This window comes from Terrapene carolina, unplaced genomic scaffold (assembly GCF_002925995.2).
Source record: "Terrapene carolina triunguis isolate 2854851 unplaced genomic scaffold, T_m_triunguis-2.0 Scaffold96, whole genome shotgun sequence".
Classification (NCBI taxonomy): Eukaryota; Metazoa; Chordata; order Testudines; family Emydidae; genus Terrapene; species Terrapene triunguis.
In genome coordinates, this window is record NW_020664447.1 from 11,274,586 (window position 1) to 11,294,885 (window position 20,300).

General features: G+C 39.7%; 1 protein-coding gene across 3 annotated transcripts in view; it reads left to right on the forward strand.

Annotated features, from left to right (window-relative positions):
• WT1 (WT1 transcription factor) overlaps nt 1–20,300 on the forward strand; it is a 46,904-nt gene that overhangs the window by 12,430 nt on the left and 14,174 nt on the right. For 2 of the 3 annotated variants that reach the window (XM_029911520.1, XM_024211470.1), the window contains exons 4-6: nt 5,152–5,229; nt 16,235–16,337; nt 17,764–17,914. In XM_029911520.1, coding sequence (XP_029767380.1) covers nt 5,152–5,229; nt 16,235–16,337; nt 17,764–17,914 — 332 coding nt within the window. The remainder of the gene's footprint in view (nt 1–5,151; nt 5,230–16,234; nt 16,338–17,763; nt 17,915–20,300) is intronic. The other variant, XM_029911521.1, reaches the window with a different exon arrangement.

A 20,300-nucleotide genomic window follows, 5' to 3' on the forward strand; every position in this document is an offset into this window, starting at 1 on the left:
TGTCAAATCCTTTCAGAACCATACAAAGGTAGCCTTGTGGCAATGAGTTCCACAGGACAATTGTAAATTTTGTGTTTGTAAAAAGAAAGCGGGGCTTTAAACTATTTTTGACCTCTGAAAGCAAAGAGGCATCAACCATCATTTCACAGCCACCAGCAGTCACTCAGCCTTCTTATTGCTCTGATCAGTGTCTGAATCCTATAACAAATTTGATATAAAATTCATAACTATTCCTTTAACAGGTTAACAATACATTTACAAAACTCCAGAGTTCTACATACACTGCAGTAATTCACCAAATACTGCTGTTAAGATTTCCAAGTCTAGCTAGCTAGTAGCAACCAATTTGTCCATAATAAAGAAAGGAAGTAAGGAGAAAATATGCAAGCAAGTCTAAGACTGAAGACCTTTCCATTGTTTTGCCCTGGTAAAAGAGACAGTAAGAAAGGCGATAACTTGAAATAAATATTCAAGAGCCCATAATTCTTATAATGGAAGCAACAGTATCTCTGAAATCTCCAGTTTTGGCAACTACTTGTTCTCTCTTATAACACAAGCACCGCATCTGCCAAGAGATATTGTGTCTGTTGTTGATGGCTAGTTATTGATGGCAAAGCTATGCAGATTGAAAGCGTGCATTGCGATTCCATTAAAATGGTGATGTGAACTTTTCTACCTCATGCTGTTTAATGTAGTAAACATGTTTAATGTTGAAAATTTACTGTGAGTCACACTTGCAAAGACTTTAAGAGTGGAGGAGTTTCAGTTCAGATTATAGCTCTTTCTGTGCAGAGGTCAAGAACTCAGTAATACTGCCGTGCAGGCCAAAACAAACTCTATATGATCTACTACTGGTTTCCTTTAAAGTTCCTCTTTTGCTCAGGGTTGACTTCCTTTTATTTCACTCCAACTTACATTAATCCTCGTTGTAGAAAAGTCCCCCCCCCCCATTTCATTTTAAAAACATCTCTGTAATGAAAATAAGTTATTTTTAGTGTCTTATTTGTGGTCATTTGAGGGAACTAGTGATTCAAATGGGAATCAATGCAGTCAAATCCCCAGAGACTCCAGTTTTCCTTCTCATCATTCAAATCGTATTTAAAGCTAAGATTTGAACATAACTATTGACTCTGAGACCATCCTGTAGCACTGGCAGTAATAACCCATTTTAGATTTAAATGGATGTATGGATACTTTGTTATACTTCCTCTATTAGATACACCATACTAAACTCTTTTTGTAGAAGCCCGGTGGTGCACTTGGCAAACTTGGTCAAGCATGCCATTTTCTGCCTCCCGCTTGCTTCCAGCCTGGGGTGATCAACCGTGGAGCCCGGAGTTCGCAGTACTACTTACATTCCAGCTCGCTGTGTTTTGGCATTTGGAGTCTCTCCCCAGCAGCAGCAACTTTCACCTCTGTGTTCTATTTGCAGCATGGAACAGGAGGGTGTTTCCACTGGAGCGGAGATTCACAAAATCTTCCAGCCAGGATGTGATGTGATCGGTAGCTATAGGGGCGGCTGAATCATTGCTATTATCCCATTGCAGTAACTGAGAGAATTCCGCGGACTGCAATGGGAGCAGGACTGGGCTCTTGATGTCCACCACCTATGAATCATTCGCTAGGTCTACAGTCCTGTCTGATCTTAGATGGGGATGATGAACACTTCCCCCCCCCCCACACACACCTGAAGCAAAATTGTGTTTGCTTGTCAAGGCCATTGAGCCACGTTTACTTGAGAGCAATCGAGGATGCTCAGAATAAAACAGGGAGAAAATTCAATACAATCCGCCACACACACACACACCTAGATACCTAGTCACTCTTTAAAATCTTCCAGCTCAAATATGTGTGTTCAAGCACAGTATTGCCTCATGCCACAGGCGTCTTATTTTTATCATTGTATTTAACAGGAGCTTTTTCACGAGTACAGTATGTATCTGGTAAAGCCTATGGGGGATTTCCCCAGCCAGAACTCGTACAAGCCTGAATTTAAACAGATAAACAAAACCGACTCTTACCACTCTCTGCGGGTTATCTTTACGAATGGCTGAGGTCAGTAAGCAACCCTGAGTGGCAATGGTGGTCTCCAAAGTTTTTAGGAACCGATGGGTCTAAACGCTTATTTTTCCGGTGTGATTAAATACTGGTGACTTAAACATAGGTCTGTTTTTAGATCGGGAGCCATCTGTATAAATGGCTTCTCTTTTGCATGCGTATTAACCCTCCCATTACAGGGCTAGACCCTGGGAACGGGCTTTCAGCCGAGTTAACATGGACGTTGATTGTTCTTGAGGGTGGGCAGGGGCCTTTCCGCGGAGCTGTGCAGTCGGGAGAACCGGGCAGAAGTCCCTGCTGCGGTAGAAATGGAAACACAGTTCTAGCTATGGAGGCATAAGACTCCGGAATAACTGCTGAGGTGCCTTCAGCCAGAGCGCAGAGAGGGGCACTCAGCCAGCTGGGCTCTCCAGGGTAAGCGGGTGAAATGCCGAGGCCTTTTTCCCTTCCCGTGGGTTTGTAGCTTAAACCATCCCACCTGCAGCCCTGATGTTCTCGTGAGAAGGAAGCAAGTATCAGAAACTGGAGAAGGCCCGGCCGGGACCGTGTTATCCCGGGCTCCAGCCAAAGGCAGAGAGAGGGGTCCTGGAGTGGAGGTCCCAGTGCCGGGGCCCCGGGGGACTTTGAAGGGCTATGCTCTCAGGCTGCTGGGTTAGTCACCCTTGGGTTTCCTGGCTGGGTGGGATGCTCCTGCCTGTCCCTATGTTCTCCGCAGACCAGGTGAGCGCTTCCACCGGGCCCCCTTGGAAGTAAACAGCAGTTACTTTGCTGCCCGTTTCAGCGGGAGCAGGGTCGGGCTGCAACATCTATTTGGAGCTTAATACTTTAACCTTCACAAATCGCTCCCCTCCAGTCCCCGCAGCTCCAGCCACTGTCCCCCATGGTACCTTGATTGTCAGTGGGTGGCCTCTCGGATGTCACCGTGTTACTATTGTCTCCTCCTTCTCTTTCTCGGCAAATACATAACCAGTGACTAGTGGGTCTGTCTTTGCTCAAGCCACTTCTCTGGGCCAAATTCTGCTCTATTACACCGGCGTAAATGGGGGTCCGGGCTAACGTCATGGGAATGACCAGTGTAAGGGGCTTGATCCAAAGTCCATGGAAGTCTGTGGGAGTTTTTATGAGAGCAGAATTTGCCTCTGTACCTGTTGCAAGGGACAAACCATCTTTGAGTTTATTTGATGACAAGTGTAAACTCAGGATCCCTTAAGCGGAGAATTCCCCTGATTGCACTGGCAAGGCTGTCTTTTGTAGCCGGGACACATAGCTGTAAACCTCCTATTGAATGGAGTGCATGAGCCAGCCACGCTTCCAACTGTAGTGAAATGGAGCCCAGGACTACCTTCAACGTGTCTCTGAACATTGTCCTGGTTCCTAAGCGATTTGTTTTGTGCACTGTCACCAAACCCAGTATGGAATACAGTGGCTGCTGGTTAGTGACAAGATGAATGTGTACTGCTTGATGAAAAAGCAAAGGAGGGAGGGGGGAAATATTGTGGAGGAGGCTCTTATAAATGAACTGTCAAGGGAAAGAAAGTTAAAGGGAAATCTCCTGCTGTAAATGCATCGGGCGGGCACTTCTAATAAAAATCAGGGCCCCGGAGGAATTAATTACAGCAGCATTACAGGAAGAATTCGTGGAATTGCAAAACGTAGTGGCACAGACCAGCACGAACTGCTGTTGCAAATGGGGAAACTGCAGGAGAGTCTAACAATTTCTGAGCTGATATGCAGGACATTGTAGTAGCATAATAGCAGTTCAGACATTCTAATGAATAATAGTGTCCCGCGATACTGACAAATGATATTACACATACTTTAAGATTGAAGTAATTTAACTTGTTTTATATGCAAAAGCTTCCCACTGGAATCTGACTTTTCTAGCTCACTTCTTCCTGCCATGAAAAAACTCTCTCAACAAAATTATATACAATCATTACATAAATCTAGTGAGTTTAGCTATTATTAATCAACCAGGGGTCTTATGCTGATTGTGAATTGCTATTTCACTGGCACCCACATCAATCAGAAAATTGATTCGAAAAGACTAGAGACTCAAAACGTTGTTTCAGTTAGAGTCTCTGCAGCAGATCGGAGAAATGTTGGGTAGCAATGGGAACTTGGATTTCCAGGAGAACCAAGATTCAGAAAGAACACACGGCGGGTTTCCTTGGAGAAGTGTTGTGCGAGCATGCTGTGTAGATGGAAACCAGCTTGCTCAGCCCTGTCTGTATAGCGAGACTCTCCTCTTACGGGAGAACCCTAGGGAAACGGACTGCTTTTGGTGTTGCAAGTTTGCAGCAGATTTCCCCCTCCTCGAAGCACATACCTGTTCACTTTTCTGTTTAAATTATTTGTGATAAGTGTTGAGCATTATTATATCAGTAGATCTGTAATCTACATTTCTTTTGGTTACAGTTGATCTCAAATAAAAAAACACTGAAGTGTTTTCTTTAAAAATAGAAAGTAAGCAACTGACAACCAGTTTCTGAGAATATTGCTGTCTGCTGAGTTCATTGTTCTAAGATTATAACATTTTACAAAAAAACATAAAACCAAAAAAGACTAGTATTCCAGTTGTGAGTTTAATTTATGGTTCAACCACTCCATTTTTCTTCTCAAGTCACTTTATGTAGTAACATTGGTCACCAGTCCTGATAGCTTTCAGTCCATTAACCACGTTATCCTCTACACGCGTTATTAAAAGTTAATTCACTTGCTTTCTTTTTTATAAAAATAAGAAATCTTCTTTATTGCTAACCCACAAATCTGTATATACTAGTTCCATTAATTTAATTGGAGTATATATTTTTTTCTTTAAGAGCTTTATTGCATATAATTTTCAGCCATTTAAAATTTACAAGTTAGATCACAATGAACACCTTGTCTTTTATCACATAATCATTCTTTCTTTTTCTTTTAAAACTAATGTCACAAACATAAGAGTTGAAATAAAATAAATTCATTTGGTACTGCTATATGTATTTTGAAAACCCCTTTTAAAAAAGAAAAATGAAAATTATTGCTTCTTTTAAGTATTACTTGAATTTTGGTCAAGTAATTTAGTTCTAATTCTAGATATTTTCATAACAGTGACAATTTATACCAAATGACCTCACAGTTTGAATGCATGACATGGAATCAAATGAACTTGGGATCTACGTTAAAGGGGTAAGATGTTTTATTATTTTGTAATCTTCTTCTGCATTAGCGTAGTTAACTTCATTTTATTTTTTATTTTATGAATGGAATAAGGTTACTGGCATGAAAAATGCTAACCTGTCCAAAAAATAGGTCTTTATTTGTCTGTAATTTAATATGTTGAGTTTAAAAAAATAACCCTATTGAACTATTAAAATTTTTATTCTACTAGTCAGTTCACAGTTAATAAGAATTTTATGGTCAAGTTTTCTCTTAGACTTTTTAGTCTAAGGTTAGTCAACTGGGAAAGAACTAGCAATATTTTCTTAAATTGTGTTTGTTTGTTTTTTTTTGTCTTTTGACTTAAACCAATATGTCTTGGAGAACAGTATGTTGGTTGTAGATTTTTAACCATTTTACTGTCTAAACAAACTGTCTTCATTGTAGGTTACACAATTCAGGTGCCAAGTAAATGTAATAGCTTTCAATTTGTGTGAGCAAGGTGTTTTTCCAGTAATAGACTAGTAATATTTGAATGTAAGTTGGGATAACATGAATGTGAAAATCTGTATAATTGTATTATAGATGGTTCTAAGCAGTCGTATTAGTCCATATATACAGCACCAATATCTGATAGGAGGGAGTGCATGAATGGGTATGAAGACAAGGTAGATCTCTACTCCAAAGCAGTAACAAAATTAAGCCCGTGAATGAAAGATGGGAAACAGTGGAAAAACCTCTGCAATTGAATGGTGAAGTTAAATGTGGAGCTTGTCCATTCTGTTAACTTCCATTAATATAAATTTTAAAAAAAATGCTTTTTTTTTTTTTTTTTTAGATTCTGACCTCTGATTAGTTCAGACTTCCTTGCAGTGAGGTGTTGTCGTCTTGACCCCATCATAACTACTGTTGGGTCAGAGTGCAATTCAGAAATGTGCTTTCTGTAACTTGTAAACAGTGGCTGCCCAATAGATCTTGTGCTGGATTCAGCCCTGGACTTGTGCGTGCTCGGCATCAGGAATGCCTGCCAGGGGGCTGCTGGGCCTAGCTCATAGCCAAAGGCAGCGCGTGACCTGTGTGGTGTGTGAAATAACAATGGTAGCTGTTAGAGAGGGCCTGGGGAATGAGACACAATGCAGGGGTGGCCTGAGCAAAAAAGCAGAAGGGGAAAGAGCCATGAAAAGCTGGGAGAACAGCATTTTGGGTGTGGGAAGTGTGCGGGGGCTGATCTGCCTGGGTATCAATGCTGGGATGATCAGGCCTGGCCTGCTCTCACCACCCCTGCCATAATCAGCCTCAAACTGTCCTGCCCAGGATTGCAGGGTGTAAAGTGTTCTCCACACTCCTACAACACAGTGAGAGCAAGAACAAATGAAAGAGTTCCAGGCTTAGACTACTGCTGCTACCTCCTGTGTCTCCTTCCCTCCATTCCTTTCTCCTTTTTCTCTAGTTCTAACCTCACTCTGCTCCTCATGCCAGCTCTTCTCTCCCTCCTTTTTATTATCTTTCCCTTCTCCAGTCCCCACATCCTCTGTCCCTGCCTTTCCTGGCCCTTTCCATCTTCTCTGGCTTCCTTCCTCCATACCATTGTCACCCTCCCACCTTGCGGGGAATGGACTCTAGCCTGTTTGCGGCTTGCCCAATATGGGTTTCCTGTTACTTTGCAAGCAGGAAGCCTGCCTCAGAGGTGCTGTAGATCAGAGACGTTGGTAGCGTAGCAAAGACACAGGGTGTGGTGCCTACAGGGCCAGGGCTTCTGTCCCTTCCTTCCTATAGGCAGGACAGTAACTGTATTGAGAGATTCCAAAGATGTCTCCCAAATCCCCTTGCGGGGTTGTCAGTAAAATTTAACCACTCTTGCCCTTCCAAAATGGGACAGCACCTTGGGATCGTGGAAGAGGATGTGCTAGGAGGAAACGAATAGAGCACATCAGAGGGTTTTTCTGGACGAGGATATGAACGTGGTTTATTTTTAAAAATATGTTTTGGTAGCACAGTGTAACTAACCCATTCTAAAACTCTAGTGTGGACAAGGCAAGTTGTACTTCAGTAAGTGCTACCTGGTCCAGTTTAAGGTTTGCAGGGAGCCTAGACTTCAACTCAAGTAGCTAGCTTCTGCTAACCTATAACTTGCCTGGTCCAGAGTAGAGATTAATAACATGCTAGTTAACATGTTCTCAAGAACCTCCTTTTGATCCTTGCCCAGACAAAGCCAACGTTTGCCTGACTTTGTAAGATAAACTACGGCTGTTCTTTATCCTTTTCTGAGTAAATATATATGTATATATTTTTAAAAAGGGAGATTCCCAAACTAATATGTAGGAAACTGACTCGATCCAGATCTATCTGGTATGGTATTTGTGCAGGCTGGCTTCAGTATAGCACAATAGTATGAAATACTGCTGATCTGCTTCTAACCCTTATTCGTGAATGGTACCGAAAGTCTAGAGGCACTAGATAGTAGTGTAGTAAACCATGTGTATCAGAGCAAACTAGTGAAAGAAGCATGAGTTTGAAGTGGTCGTCTTCTGTGATACACCTGGAATCTGTCAGGCAGCTCCCTTACTGGAGAGAAAGGGGAGCCCCTTCTCTTCAAACCCAACTATTGTGTACAAATCAAGCTGACCAGCTCTGCTGCTGAGGCTATTTCCTACTTTTTTCATAACTGTTTGTAATTTCCTCTTTAAACTGCACCCTTTTTTTAAAAAAACCCCTTCATTGCAATATTAGACACTGTTTTGTCTCTTCTGAAGAAAATATCCTGCAAAAAGGAGAAACACATCAACCTTGACCGAGGTCCAAGTTATTAAAACAAGGAAGAGGTTATTCTTTGGGGAACTGAGTGGAAAAAAAGGGACACAATAGAAATATTAAAGGAGTACTGAACAAAATAAATGGTTTTACTTGTCCAAAAGTGCAGACTGTTAGCAGTATAAAGTTTGTGACCTAGAATTCTTGAAAGGAAAAAAGAAGAAATCAAGATGAATGATCTATGGTAAAACAAAGCTGAAAGTTTTGGTATAGGCCAAGATTGTAGAATCTGTGGAAAATCAGTACTAGACATGGCCTCATCACTGGTAATATGAGCCAAAATAGTTATCTGTCTTCTCTGGCTGAGAGTTACAAAACACAGTACCTCCAAACTCAGTTGCCATGAACATAAGGTACTCTTCCTAAGATTTACATCTTTAAAATATATGAACTGTTCATAAGTGATTCCCAGGCGTTTACTGTTTCAGATACTTTTCTCAATCTTGAAGTTGTATTTTATGAATATTGGCATCTTTATGTTGAAACGGAGAGTTTAATTTCTCTCCAAAGATGACAATCCTTATATAGATATTCCCCTCTTCCCCCCCCACCACTTCCTTATGACTCAGCTGAACTTTCTTTTATGTATTGTATTATAAAGAATAAAGAAATATTATTGCAAGTTTGCAAGAAATTGGGAAATCTAAAATTATATGTTAGTGATATATCACTCTCTAAACCCTATCATTTTACATGAACTTAATTCAGTAGCCTTTTTCCTGGGTTTATATTTAATTTAAGTTTAATGTACTAAAATGAAACTACTACCATATATTCTAGGCAGGGTTGGCAGTGACACCTATAGTTAAGGTTGCCTGGCACTTTCCGTTATGTAACCTTATTCAGCCCCCCCTTATGCATAGGCATTATGATATAGTCTCTGATTATGCGATACATGCTATTTTATCCCCAGGACTCCTGTCTTGTTTAGTTAGGGTGACCAGACAGCAAGTGTGAAAAAATCGGGACGGGGCGGGAGGTGTAATAGGAGCCTATATAAGAAAAAGCCCCAAATATCGGGACTGTCCCTATAAAATCGGGACATCTGGTCACCCTATGTTTAGTGCACAGGATAGACAGGAATCAGGAAATGGATCTGGATTGCATAGTGAATGACACTGTTGTCTGTAGAACCATTCCGCCCACCCCTCTCCAATTTGTTGCAAACAGTGGTAGGTGTGGAGTGAATGAAGCAAAGGATTGCAGGAGAAGAAAGGATGGTCTGATGGCTAAGGCAGTCAAATGTCACTCAGAAGAACAGGATTCTGTTTTTTCAAACTTTTCACAAGTGTTCACTAACTGTGTTCCTCATTTTCTGGTGTGCAAGTTGAGACAGCTGGGGCCTGATTTGTATTAGTGCTGAGAGCTCACAACTGCAGCTGAAGTCAATGGGCACTGTGCTTTGAAAATATAAAGTGCTATAAAGATACTAATTACTCTGAAAAATCAGGCCTTTTATACATCTGAAGATACACGCTCAAAATTAGTGGACACTTTTTTGATAAATTTAGCCTTAATCTCTGAGCCTTTGTTTCACAGCTGTAAAATAGGGAAAATAATATGGCCTCATAGGGGGTGATGTGAAGATACTTTCATTAGGTAATATTAAATCCTCCATACTATGGTGATGAGAACCTTAGAAGGCCCATGAAGAAATTAAATATTTCTTTATTTAGTACAGGTTTTGGATAGCGTCTGATAAGTAATATGGCCACACACTGATTAATGAGAATAAAGAAAAATATTGACTAGCTACCTATTCAGCTATCTAGTCCCTGGCAGTCTCAGAAGTGCCACTCAGGTGGGCCCAAGAATTGGGGCCATGATCTGAAAAAAGACTATAGTGCAGCATCCCACTGGTATTGCATAGACCTGTCAATATTGGATAGAAGCCTCAACCCTGCTTTGGAACCTGAACCTGTGACTAGCTCAATAAGCTACCAAATGAGGAGCTCTGTCACAGAGCAGATAGAAAATTGAAGAAATAAGGGCTATGCTATCTGGAAATTGAAGTTAACGTGTACAGTCCCACTGAGGTCACATATATGAACTGACTGAGTTTGGCTCAGTGCCTTTTTTCTTTATTCTTGAGCTATGTAATCAGTGGGCTGGGCTCCCATGCACACTAGTGTGTATTGCCATTTGCTTGGTCTCACTGGAAAGAACAATGGAGAGGTCCTTTGTAAAGCACTATTACAATTGCATTCTAATGCAAGACCCTTAAGGTTTAGGCTTTCTATAATAGATTAACAAGAGAACCTTCACCATAGCCTTATAAAACACCATTAGTAAGTTCTGGGAGTCTAAATCATCCCTAGCTGGGCTCAAACCTGCAGCCAGTGTGAATGGGAGCATGCAATGATATGTTTTTCATGGTATTAAACATTTCCCCCTTTTCTCTCACATCAGAATGCCTAATCATGAATTTATCCTCTCCACTGTGAGGAAGGGAAGTACTCTCCCCATTTTACAGATAGGGAATTGAGGCACAGAAGGCGATATCCTAGTTCCATTGAAGTCAATGGCAAAATTCCCATTGACTTCAGTGGAACAAGGATTTCACTGAAAGAGATTGTGAGCTGCCTAAAGAAGTACACAAGCAGAGCTGTGAATTGAGCCCAGGTCTCTGAATACTAGTCCAGTGCCTTAATCTCAACAGCCAACTTTTCTTTCTCCATAATGATTGCACACTGGGCCCTAATCAGTGAAATCATTTCTCTGATGGTCAGTTGCCTTGGAGAATGCAGATAAAGCAGCAACTTTATGCTTCCCTCCTGCTTAATAGCATTACCACCAATAACAGGAGGAAACATCATCTATATCATTAATCAGACTTCTCTTTATTGCCTCAGTGGTGGCATATATTTCCCATAATATTGTGTGGTAAATATTTTATCAAAGGAAATTAGCTTTATTTCTCTTCTGTGCTGTTATCACACAGACTGCCCGCACCCTTGTTCTGCCTTATTTTTGGCTCTGTTTCTACACCCAAATATTCCAGTTCCTGCATTGAAACACTAGTAAATTGCATCTTAACGTGGTGCGTGTTTTGTGTAATTTTTCCTTCCTAATTTTTTAATTCTTCCGTTTTATGAGTCAATGTGCATTCATGTTTCATGCTGATATTTGCTCACTCTTCTCAATATGCCCTATAAAGTCCCATTTTTAGTCTTATGAAATAATAGTAATAAAAAATCAAGCTTGACTCTCCAGATTTAAGTTGAGGCTAGTTGTAAACTAATCAGACAGTTCTAGTGTAACAAAGTAAAGTTGGTGTGAGAGAGAAATTGCAGGTTGTGGGGTTTTTTTATATATTCAGATTAGAAAGTGATCTTTTATGAGATTTTTTTATAACGTCTTAGATTGGTACAACTCTCCAAAGCTGCTCTGTTTTTCATCACACATTCTCATCTGTAAAACCTTCATTTTTATTAATCTCTGTACAATTTGTACAGCGTCGAGATTAATCATTTTAAAAGAGCTACTCTCCAAGTGTTAAGGATTTTCTGGCCTAATGCTAAAGACAAATGTTTCTAAATGCTCTACAGTAGATAGCGCTTGCTTAGCATTTTATGCTGCATAAGTATCAATCTTTGTTTTGCAGAAATGTGGAGCTACATTTTATGCATTTTTTCCAGGTCTGCAGCTGACTGCCTAGAACCAAAGGACAATATGTATATGGGGCCATCTCAGCAACCAACTTGATGAACTCTAAATATTTACAGTCCAGTTCTGCCTTTGGGTAGATCTGTGCAACTTCCATTGATTCCAAGGGAATTCTGTATTCACCAATGAAGGCAGAATTGGGACCCTTAAGGGCCAAGTCCTGCCGTTTTTACTCAATCAGGAACTCCTGTAGGGTTTGCCTGCCTCACTAAAATAGTCCTGTCCTGACAACAGGTTTAACTGCATCTGGCTTTGCTTAGCCTTGACTCTTTTCAGCATTTTTCCCCCCTATCAGTCATAAATATGACTTTAAACATTAAACAGAGGAAACAGTTTTTTCTCCCATTTTTTCCAGCTTTGACTTCTTGATGATTCCAAATTTCCACTCTACAATTAACACCTTGGCTTCAGTTGCAACTTCATTTTAAACCATAAGTTTTGTTTATTCTTATTTAGCTCAGATGCAAAGGTGCAAAATTATATAGATTAAAATGTATTTGTAGAGATGTAGGACAATTGATCCCTTGGTAAACAAGCAGGACACATTTATTTATTTAATTTAATTTATTTATTTATTATGTATTAATATTTTTACTTACCATTAGTGGTCACAATGTACTAGGTACTGCCTGCTCACCCAGGTAAATGTAGTCCCTACTCCAAAGAGCTTAAAGTCAAAGAATTTCCCACTCTTTTTTTTTTTTTTTTTTATTTCCAGCTGAAAGATTTTTTTTTTTTTTTTTTTTTTTTTATAGTTTTTAAAGTCAAAGAATTTCCCTCTCTTTTTTTTTTTTTTTTAAATCTCCAGCTGAAAGATGTGTATTTGTAATTATTTTAGTGTACTGCATGCATGAACTCACTGATGACTTGTATTGCTCATAGAGGTTGGACTTTCCTCTGGTTGCTATCTCCTGTGTAAAATGAAACCAGTGGTTGTGATTCTGTAATTTTTGGAAAGTCTGAGAAGCTGTAGAGGAGCTGCCAGACTTACCCTAGTTCTTCCATTGAGTCTTCCACATTCTAGTGTGTATGCTAAATAAATTATGGGTGTATCAACAAATTCACATAGCTTGGCATGCATCATGTTTGCTCTTAACAAAAGGGAGATAGCGAGAGGGAGAGACATGAGAAATCCAGTCTATTTCACAAGCTGTGTGACAGTGACTATCAATGCAGAGTGAGATTTCAATTCAAAGCAGCAGCTACAGGCCCAATTTGTGAAAGTCTTACATTGCTGTACCAACAGTCCCATTGACTTCCAGTAAGTGCCCCAATGTGAGAATATTACAATTGTTTAGGGTCAGGTTACTCTACCCTTACTCATTATTGAGTTGTGCCTTCCTACTCGACATGAACAAAGTTAGTATAACAGGGCCATATGTGATAAGTCCCTGACAATGCTGGTGGGTTTTAAGGAACTGGAACTACGGTTATTTCTTACTAAGATGCCTTTTCGGGAGAACTGTTAAATGGGTAGTTTGCTCACTAGTTAATATGTGAGTGGTTAGTTGGCTTTGAAAACAATTTCTAATGTGATCAAGCCTTTCACTACAGTTCTGCTCGACAAAGCAAAGAGGGCATATGACCAGGAGTAATGGGATGAAATAAAAAAATGTGAGGAATGTTAGGGAAAACTTCCTGTCAGTGAAATTTAAGCTTGGGGAATACAGAGCGATTTGGTAGAAGCCCCATCCATGAAGATATTTTAAAAGTAGACTGGAGAAAATACCATGAGGAGCATTCCAGGGGATCTCATATATCTTCCTTCCATTTCTAATTCCTAGGATAAGTGGGTTCTGCTGGCTACTTTCCATTACAGAACTGAATAGTCCTTCAGAAAATCCTTGGCACCTACAAACGAAAACCTTGCAAGTCTCCTGTATTTCAGACAGTGCAGAGTACAAGTTAGTCTGTGTTTTGTAGCATGATTTCTACTCCATGCATCTGAAGAAGTGAGTTTTTTACCCACGAAAGCTTATGCCCAAATAAATCTGTTAGTCTTTAAGGTGCCACCAGACTCCTTGTTGTTTTTGTGGATACAGACTAACACGGCTACCATTCTGATACATGATTTCTACTGTAATTTGTTGTACCTTTTGGAGGTTTCTTCCAGTGTAAAGTTTATCATATGTTTAAGGTATCTTCCTACAAACTATCTTGTCTTTTGAACTGCCTAGGCTGCTATCAGGGGTGTGGATCTGATAGGTGAAGGATTATAAAGCTAAATTAGGCTACTCAGACAGGTGACTAATAATGATAAAGTTTACATTTACCCTTGCTTTCCTATGGCACTACAGATCAGCAACTGCTTCTGCTGTGAACTGCACAGATGCCTCTCCCTTACTATAACATGCTAACTTCCTTCCCCTCGGCGATTAAAACAGATGTTGCCATGTGGTAGATGCTCCTTCCCTTTGACAGGCTTTTACACAAGTAGCAGATTTCATTGTTGCTGTCCTTTGAATTGAGAGGTAAATTCAACATCGATGGGGTTGTTTGTGGCTCTCTGATATTGGCGGATGCTGTAACTGAGAAAATGATTATTTATTGTTTGTATTCTGGTAGCACCTAAGGCCTTAATCGGGATTGGGGTCCCATTGTGGTAGGCATTGATACATAGATAAAAGAGGATTTCTGCCCTGAACAGGTGCCAGCATTGTTCTCTCCCTATTACTAATGGTAAGGCCACTATTAAAAGATTTTATTCACCTTGCAACCCTCTTTTAGCCTGTTTCATTGTGAACTTTAAAAAAGCCTCTACTTTCCTATGAGGCCTAGTCTTTAACTCATTGGTTCTGCCAGGTTTAGGTGTTCTTGAAAAAAAACTAGCCCTTCCAAACCAGGAAAATCACAGCTGTTGTAGAATTTGTGAAGAAGTGGAACACATGCTTGCTGTGTCACTTTTGATCCACTGACTTGCCCAGCCAAGGATGTGACGCCATAGCTTTGTAGATTTGTCTCTGAAAAAACCAATTGAACTAAAAATCTGTCTTTCTTTCAAGAAAGCTAGTTGTGGCTTCTAGGTAGGTAGCTGCCATGCAGTGCCATCCTGAACAGTTGGATAAAAAAGGCTGTTACTGGGATACCCCATGATGAATTTTGGGGAGAGAAGCCTCCAGAATATGAAGGTAATCTCCCCAGCAGAGGTTTTGCATGTGTGCCGGAAGCTTTCCTTTGGGTTTAGTGTAATTAGTAGAAAAGGGTGCCATTAGCAGTGTTTGAACCTACAGAACTGTACCACGTGAGGCAAAGGAACACCTCTGTTAGGCGTCAGAAGCAGACTGCTAGTCTCGATGTGGACTTGCTAAAGAAGAATGCAACACACACATTTTACAAATATTACATAGTCACAAAAGCTCTCTCCCCTTTGGTCATATTCATGAAACTTTCAGACTCTTTCCAGCCTGCAATTCCATTGCTTGTTCTTGTAAATCATTCGAAAGACTGGACCTCCACGTAGACTGCTTTCTTTCAGTGGGCCCTGCTTTCCTTTTCAGTCAGAGGTCTGGAGCCTCAATGGCCTCTAATTGTGATGGCAATAGACCTGGTTATTCTAGGCTTTGCTTCAGAATCCCACATTTCATCCATCTACATTGTTCCCCCATTGTGTCTCCCTGGACTCTACTCCTGGAGTTTTTGAATGTTCATGATACTGAAATTTAAACACCTACAGCTCTTAATTTATTAACACAAATGACTATTAATTCAGAACTAAAAATTGCAGTGTACATCTCACAGTTATTAAAGTGGAAAAATCCATTAGTGTTCCTACCTTTCTACAAACCAAAACATAACATTTTGCAGGATTCATCTTAACTAGGTAAACAAAATTGTGAAAAAAACATTTATTTTAAATGTTGCTGTGCTGCTGCCTGGGGAATCTTGATAATTTACACCAACTGAGGCTCATCCCCTTTGTGTTTAGCATAGGTTGGTTTTTACAAAGAGTTAAACTACAGTGCGTCTTGCAAGCTGATATGTGGGTTAAATGGTTAGGACGCTGATTTGTAATCTGTACTTATGAGTACACGACTGCTATTCTTATAAATGTCATCACTTTCTCAGTACTATCTGGTAATATCTGAGTCATGAGGTGCTGACAAAATCCACTGTACTTAATGTGAAACTTGAGGCATTTTGCTCATTCCAAAGATATTAGCAATAGCCAGCTCAGCATTTAGCTGATAAATAACTTGCACATATGCACATAAGTTTATGTTCCTGTGTGTGTCTCTTTTTCTTAACATCTTTGTGGTAATGCATCACACTTTAAACCATGACAATACTCCTTTTTTTCTGGACAGTATTTATTGGGCAATAATAAATGCAACTATATTATTGAGTCAATGCATTGTGCTGGAAAAGTGATGATCATGGTCTGACCCATGCAATGAAAGAGAAATCTTTCTCCAGTAATTTTCACTTGAGGATAGATCTCCTGACTACCAAATCAAAGCCTAAATAATTTATCACCATATTAAGAAACAAATCCTCTTGCTTGGAGCTGTGCACTAAAATAATATATAACTCTATGCATTGTTCCCCTCTTTATCTGCAGCCATGCAACAGGATATGAGAGTGACAACCACACTGGTCCTATGTTATACAGCTGTGGGGCCCAATATAGAATACACACCCATGGAGTCTTTAGAGGAATACAAGTAAGTATATTAGGACATTCTACATAGGGAAGAAGAATTACTGTTTTTATAGGGTTTCAGTTACTTATTGATTATTTGATTGGTATTCATAATTCTGTTGCTAACTTTAGGTCTTCCTGTGTCATTAAGAAATCCCTGAGATACGTTGATTTCCAATTTCACTGAGGAACAAAATAAGATCATACATGTTGTAGTATGAAAAATCATGTATTTTTCCTTCTAAAATATATCTTTGGAGCTGCATTATTCACTAACTTTAGGATGGCCAAAAATTAGAAGCCTCTCATCTAACTTGAAAGTTAGGTATTTAGTAACTTTGGCCACATAAGTTTTTCTGTAGTTATAGTAGATTAGACCTGGGATTGTATATAAGGTTGAGCAAAAATGAGGTGTCAGATGAAGTTCTGAATGTGTGGATTTGTGAAATTGTAACAATTTGAACATCATTCCCTGAAGACAGAAGTACACGAAGTGATCACATCCCTAATGGCTAAATCACCAGTTAAACACTTGAAAGGGCCATAAAATCCAGGAGGGTTGATTCCCATCCATTTCTAACTGGTTATAGAATTAATACTAATGGATCCCATGCTGTATATTACGCTTGAGGTGCCTTGACATAAGGCACAATAAATGCATACGTTCTGTAAACTGAATAGACTGGCCACAAAGCTTTTTAAGAAATTTAAAATGTATTCTGACTTTTCTGCACTGCTTCAGTGTTGTTAATGTATCTCAATAGGATGATCTTTAGATTATATTAATAGTACCTGGTCCTTTTTTATAGTTTAACAATTCATCACTTAGTGAACCAGCTCTTAGAAAAAAGTTAAATGATTAAACTTTACATGCAGTGAACAGAACTGTGCAGTTAACATTCAGTTATCGCAGAAGAAAGTCCATCTTGGTTGGAACACTGTGGCAGTACCATTGTATAGTCAATGTTGCAATCTACAGCAGTATCTAATAGTAACATTTTTTCTTACATTGACTTCCTTGGACCTTATCTTAATTTCTAGCTTGTAAAATTAAGTATAAAAACATTACTCGGGGTCAGGTTCTGATCTCTTTTACACTGTTATAATTCTGAAGCTAGTCCATTGATGCTAAAGGGGGTTACTCCACATTTATGCTGTTGGTAATTAGTTTGGAACTTGGGCCATTTATTGTAAGATAATAAATATTAGAGGGAATTTAGCATGTAGCATTTACCTTCACATATTTGTAATGCTGTACATGGAAAAGGTGAAGGAACACTGTTATACATTATTAATAGAATACAAAAATGGTCATTTGTAGTATGGTAGGTACATCAGAGGATCATACTCGTGTTGAAGTTTGAGTGTTTCTACTGATTACATGGGAGCAGGTTTGTGACTATATGTGCTCACATTAGCTATGCACACTGCTGTTTCTGACATTGTAGGATGTTCGGCGAGTGCCAGGAGTCGCTCCAACTATTGTCCGATCAGCTAGCGAGACGAATGAAAAACGTCCCTTCATGTGTGCGTACCCTGGCTGTAACAAACGATACTTTAAGTTGTCCCATTTACAGATGCACAGCAGAAAGCACACCGGTAAGTGCCTGCATTGTCTAAGCAAGATGCCATAGAAAGGGGGTGGTTTTAAAATCAAGATCAGGCAGAAGAGGCAACCCATAGCTCCATGTACAGAGGAGACCTGTGTGATGATGATGATGATTGTGTGTCTGTGCCCTCTCCTGGACCATTCCGAGAGATATTAAGGTTTGTCTGTTCCTTTAAAGATACCATACTCAGTAACTTGCCACATTAACTCTAATTAACATTCACTTTAAATCCAACACAGCACTGGAGTGGTTTAGATTACAAGTAAAAGAAGTTTATTCACAAAAGGAGATAGGATATTAAGTGAGTTCCAGTATAAAGGATAGAATTAGAAATGGCTAAAAGCAAATAAAAGTGAAATATGCTTTCTAGAGGCTAAGACTTAACACAACAAGCTACAGCCCTTGTCCAAGGTAGTTTTCCTTACCCGTCTACCTTCCAGCAAGATGGCTGACCACCCATCTGGTCAGGATTTCTGATAGAGTCCAAAGTGCTCAGTTCCTAGGTGAAAGATAACTTGGGGTTCTTTGCTCCTCTCTTATATAGTCCAGTGAACATTTTAAATAGATTCTTCTGAAGGTTTCCCCCCAAAGTGAAGTTCATTCAAGTTATGAGGAAGGAGACATGGAGTCTAGTGGTGAAGGAAATTCCATGCTGGTTTCTTCCCCCACTGGTATTTGCTAAAATGCAAATTAATCTGTTTCCTGAAATCTCCTCCCCCTGCTGTGATGCTCAGTAGTTAATACTTCCCCTTGCTGGCTTGATGGGTCTGTTTACTTTCTATCTAGATTGCATTCCAATTGTCTCTTAATGTACTTTGGAAATATCTTCAAGGTGGCAGAATCACATTCCTTTGTCTAGGGTAGGGTAACTTCAGCACTGCCTGGCAGACACACTTTGATAACATAATTTCCAATAAGTTTTTAACTTTGAATTTGTCCTCTGTACATACATTACACAATCATATTAATGATCAGTATGTTATTAGCTTTCTACTGACACCTTACCTGACACCTTTTAGTTACAGGTTATGACCTTAGTGCGTTGGGGTACACTGGAATGGTCAGGCCATCTGAAACTTTAAGAGCTATCACTGAGCCCCTTGTCCTTTTGTGTTGGGATGCTCTTAGGATCACAACTGTGCTAAAGATACACATTTTCATGCTACTGCTCTACCATATCAGCAATTGCTGTCATTATCATAGGGATGAAATAGACTGTCGAGAGGTGGTCCATTGTAAATAGTCACATGGTCTATCATACACTATCTCTGTTAAAATATGGCTCACACTATAAAAGAGAGATTGCAAACCCCAGGCCAGTGGAATACTTTGAATACTATGGTAATGTTAATTGCGTGCAGCAATTGTAAAGATCTTAAGGATAATCAGTGCAATGCATTTTTAATTTAATAATGCACAGGACTGCACAACACATGGAATATTCAGCTGGACATCTTCAGTGTTGCTCAGACTACAAATTCAAGATACTTTAGATTGTAACTGCAATTTAGGCTTCACAGCTCAAGCTGTACACAAACAGTACTCTGGTCTCCATAAACAGTTTTAAAATACAATTTTGTAGGCACTTGGGAGCCTCTAACAGCTGCTTATGCCAGTATTTTGCTTGAAAATGTCTAAACAGTTTTGAGTTGTCCTCACAATCACTCCTATTTCCTCCATCGCTAAACTTATTTGCTCCAGATCTTGATTTTCCATCATTTGAAAATTGTTAATTATTCAGCTCTTATTTTATTACATGTAGATGCTTGGTTTATACCATATTATTTCTGGATGCCTCACAAAGGTTACTCCTGAATCTTTTTTTTTTCTTTAACTGCAAGAGATGTACTGCATGATACCACACACTATTTAGCACTTGCTCTATAATATTTGGAGACAAAAAAGTTACAGGAAGCTGTAGATGCTGGGACTGTAGCTGGCTATCCTCTCCAGAGGGAGTTTTCTGACTGCCTTTGAAGGGCATAAATACCCTTATTCCTCTAGAGTGAGTTGTAGAGGTGCCAGAGAGAGGAGATAAATGCTCACGATAAATGCTTCATTGCATTCCATGCTTCACAAACCCAGAGGGGCTTTTCCCCCAGAATGATCTCTCTTTCAGATGTGGCCCAAGATCTGTACATCCCTGAACTTTCAGATATTTTAAATTCAAATCTAGATATGGTTTTGAATTTTGCAAATGTCTCTTAGCTTTATAAAAGGGCAGTTCCATCCATATTCAGTGGTATCTAATATTCAGATGTGAACTTTGTGGAGGGTCCCATTTTTAGTCTCTTTGTATCTTTGTCTTTCCCCTGTTTCCCAGCATGGGGGTTGTGCAGCCATTTTGTGGAAAGCTTTGGAAACCAATCTTTCTT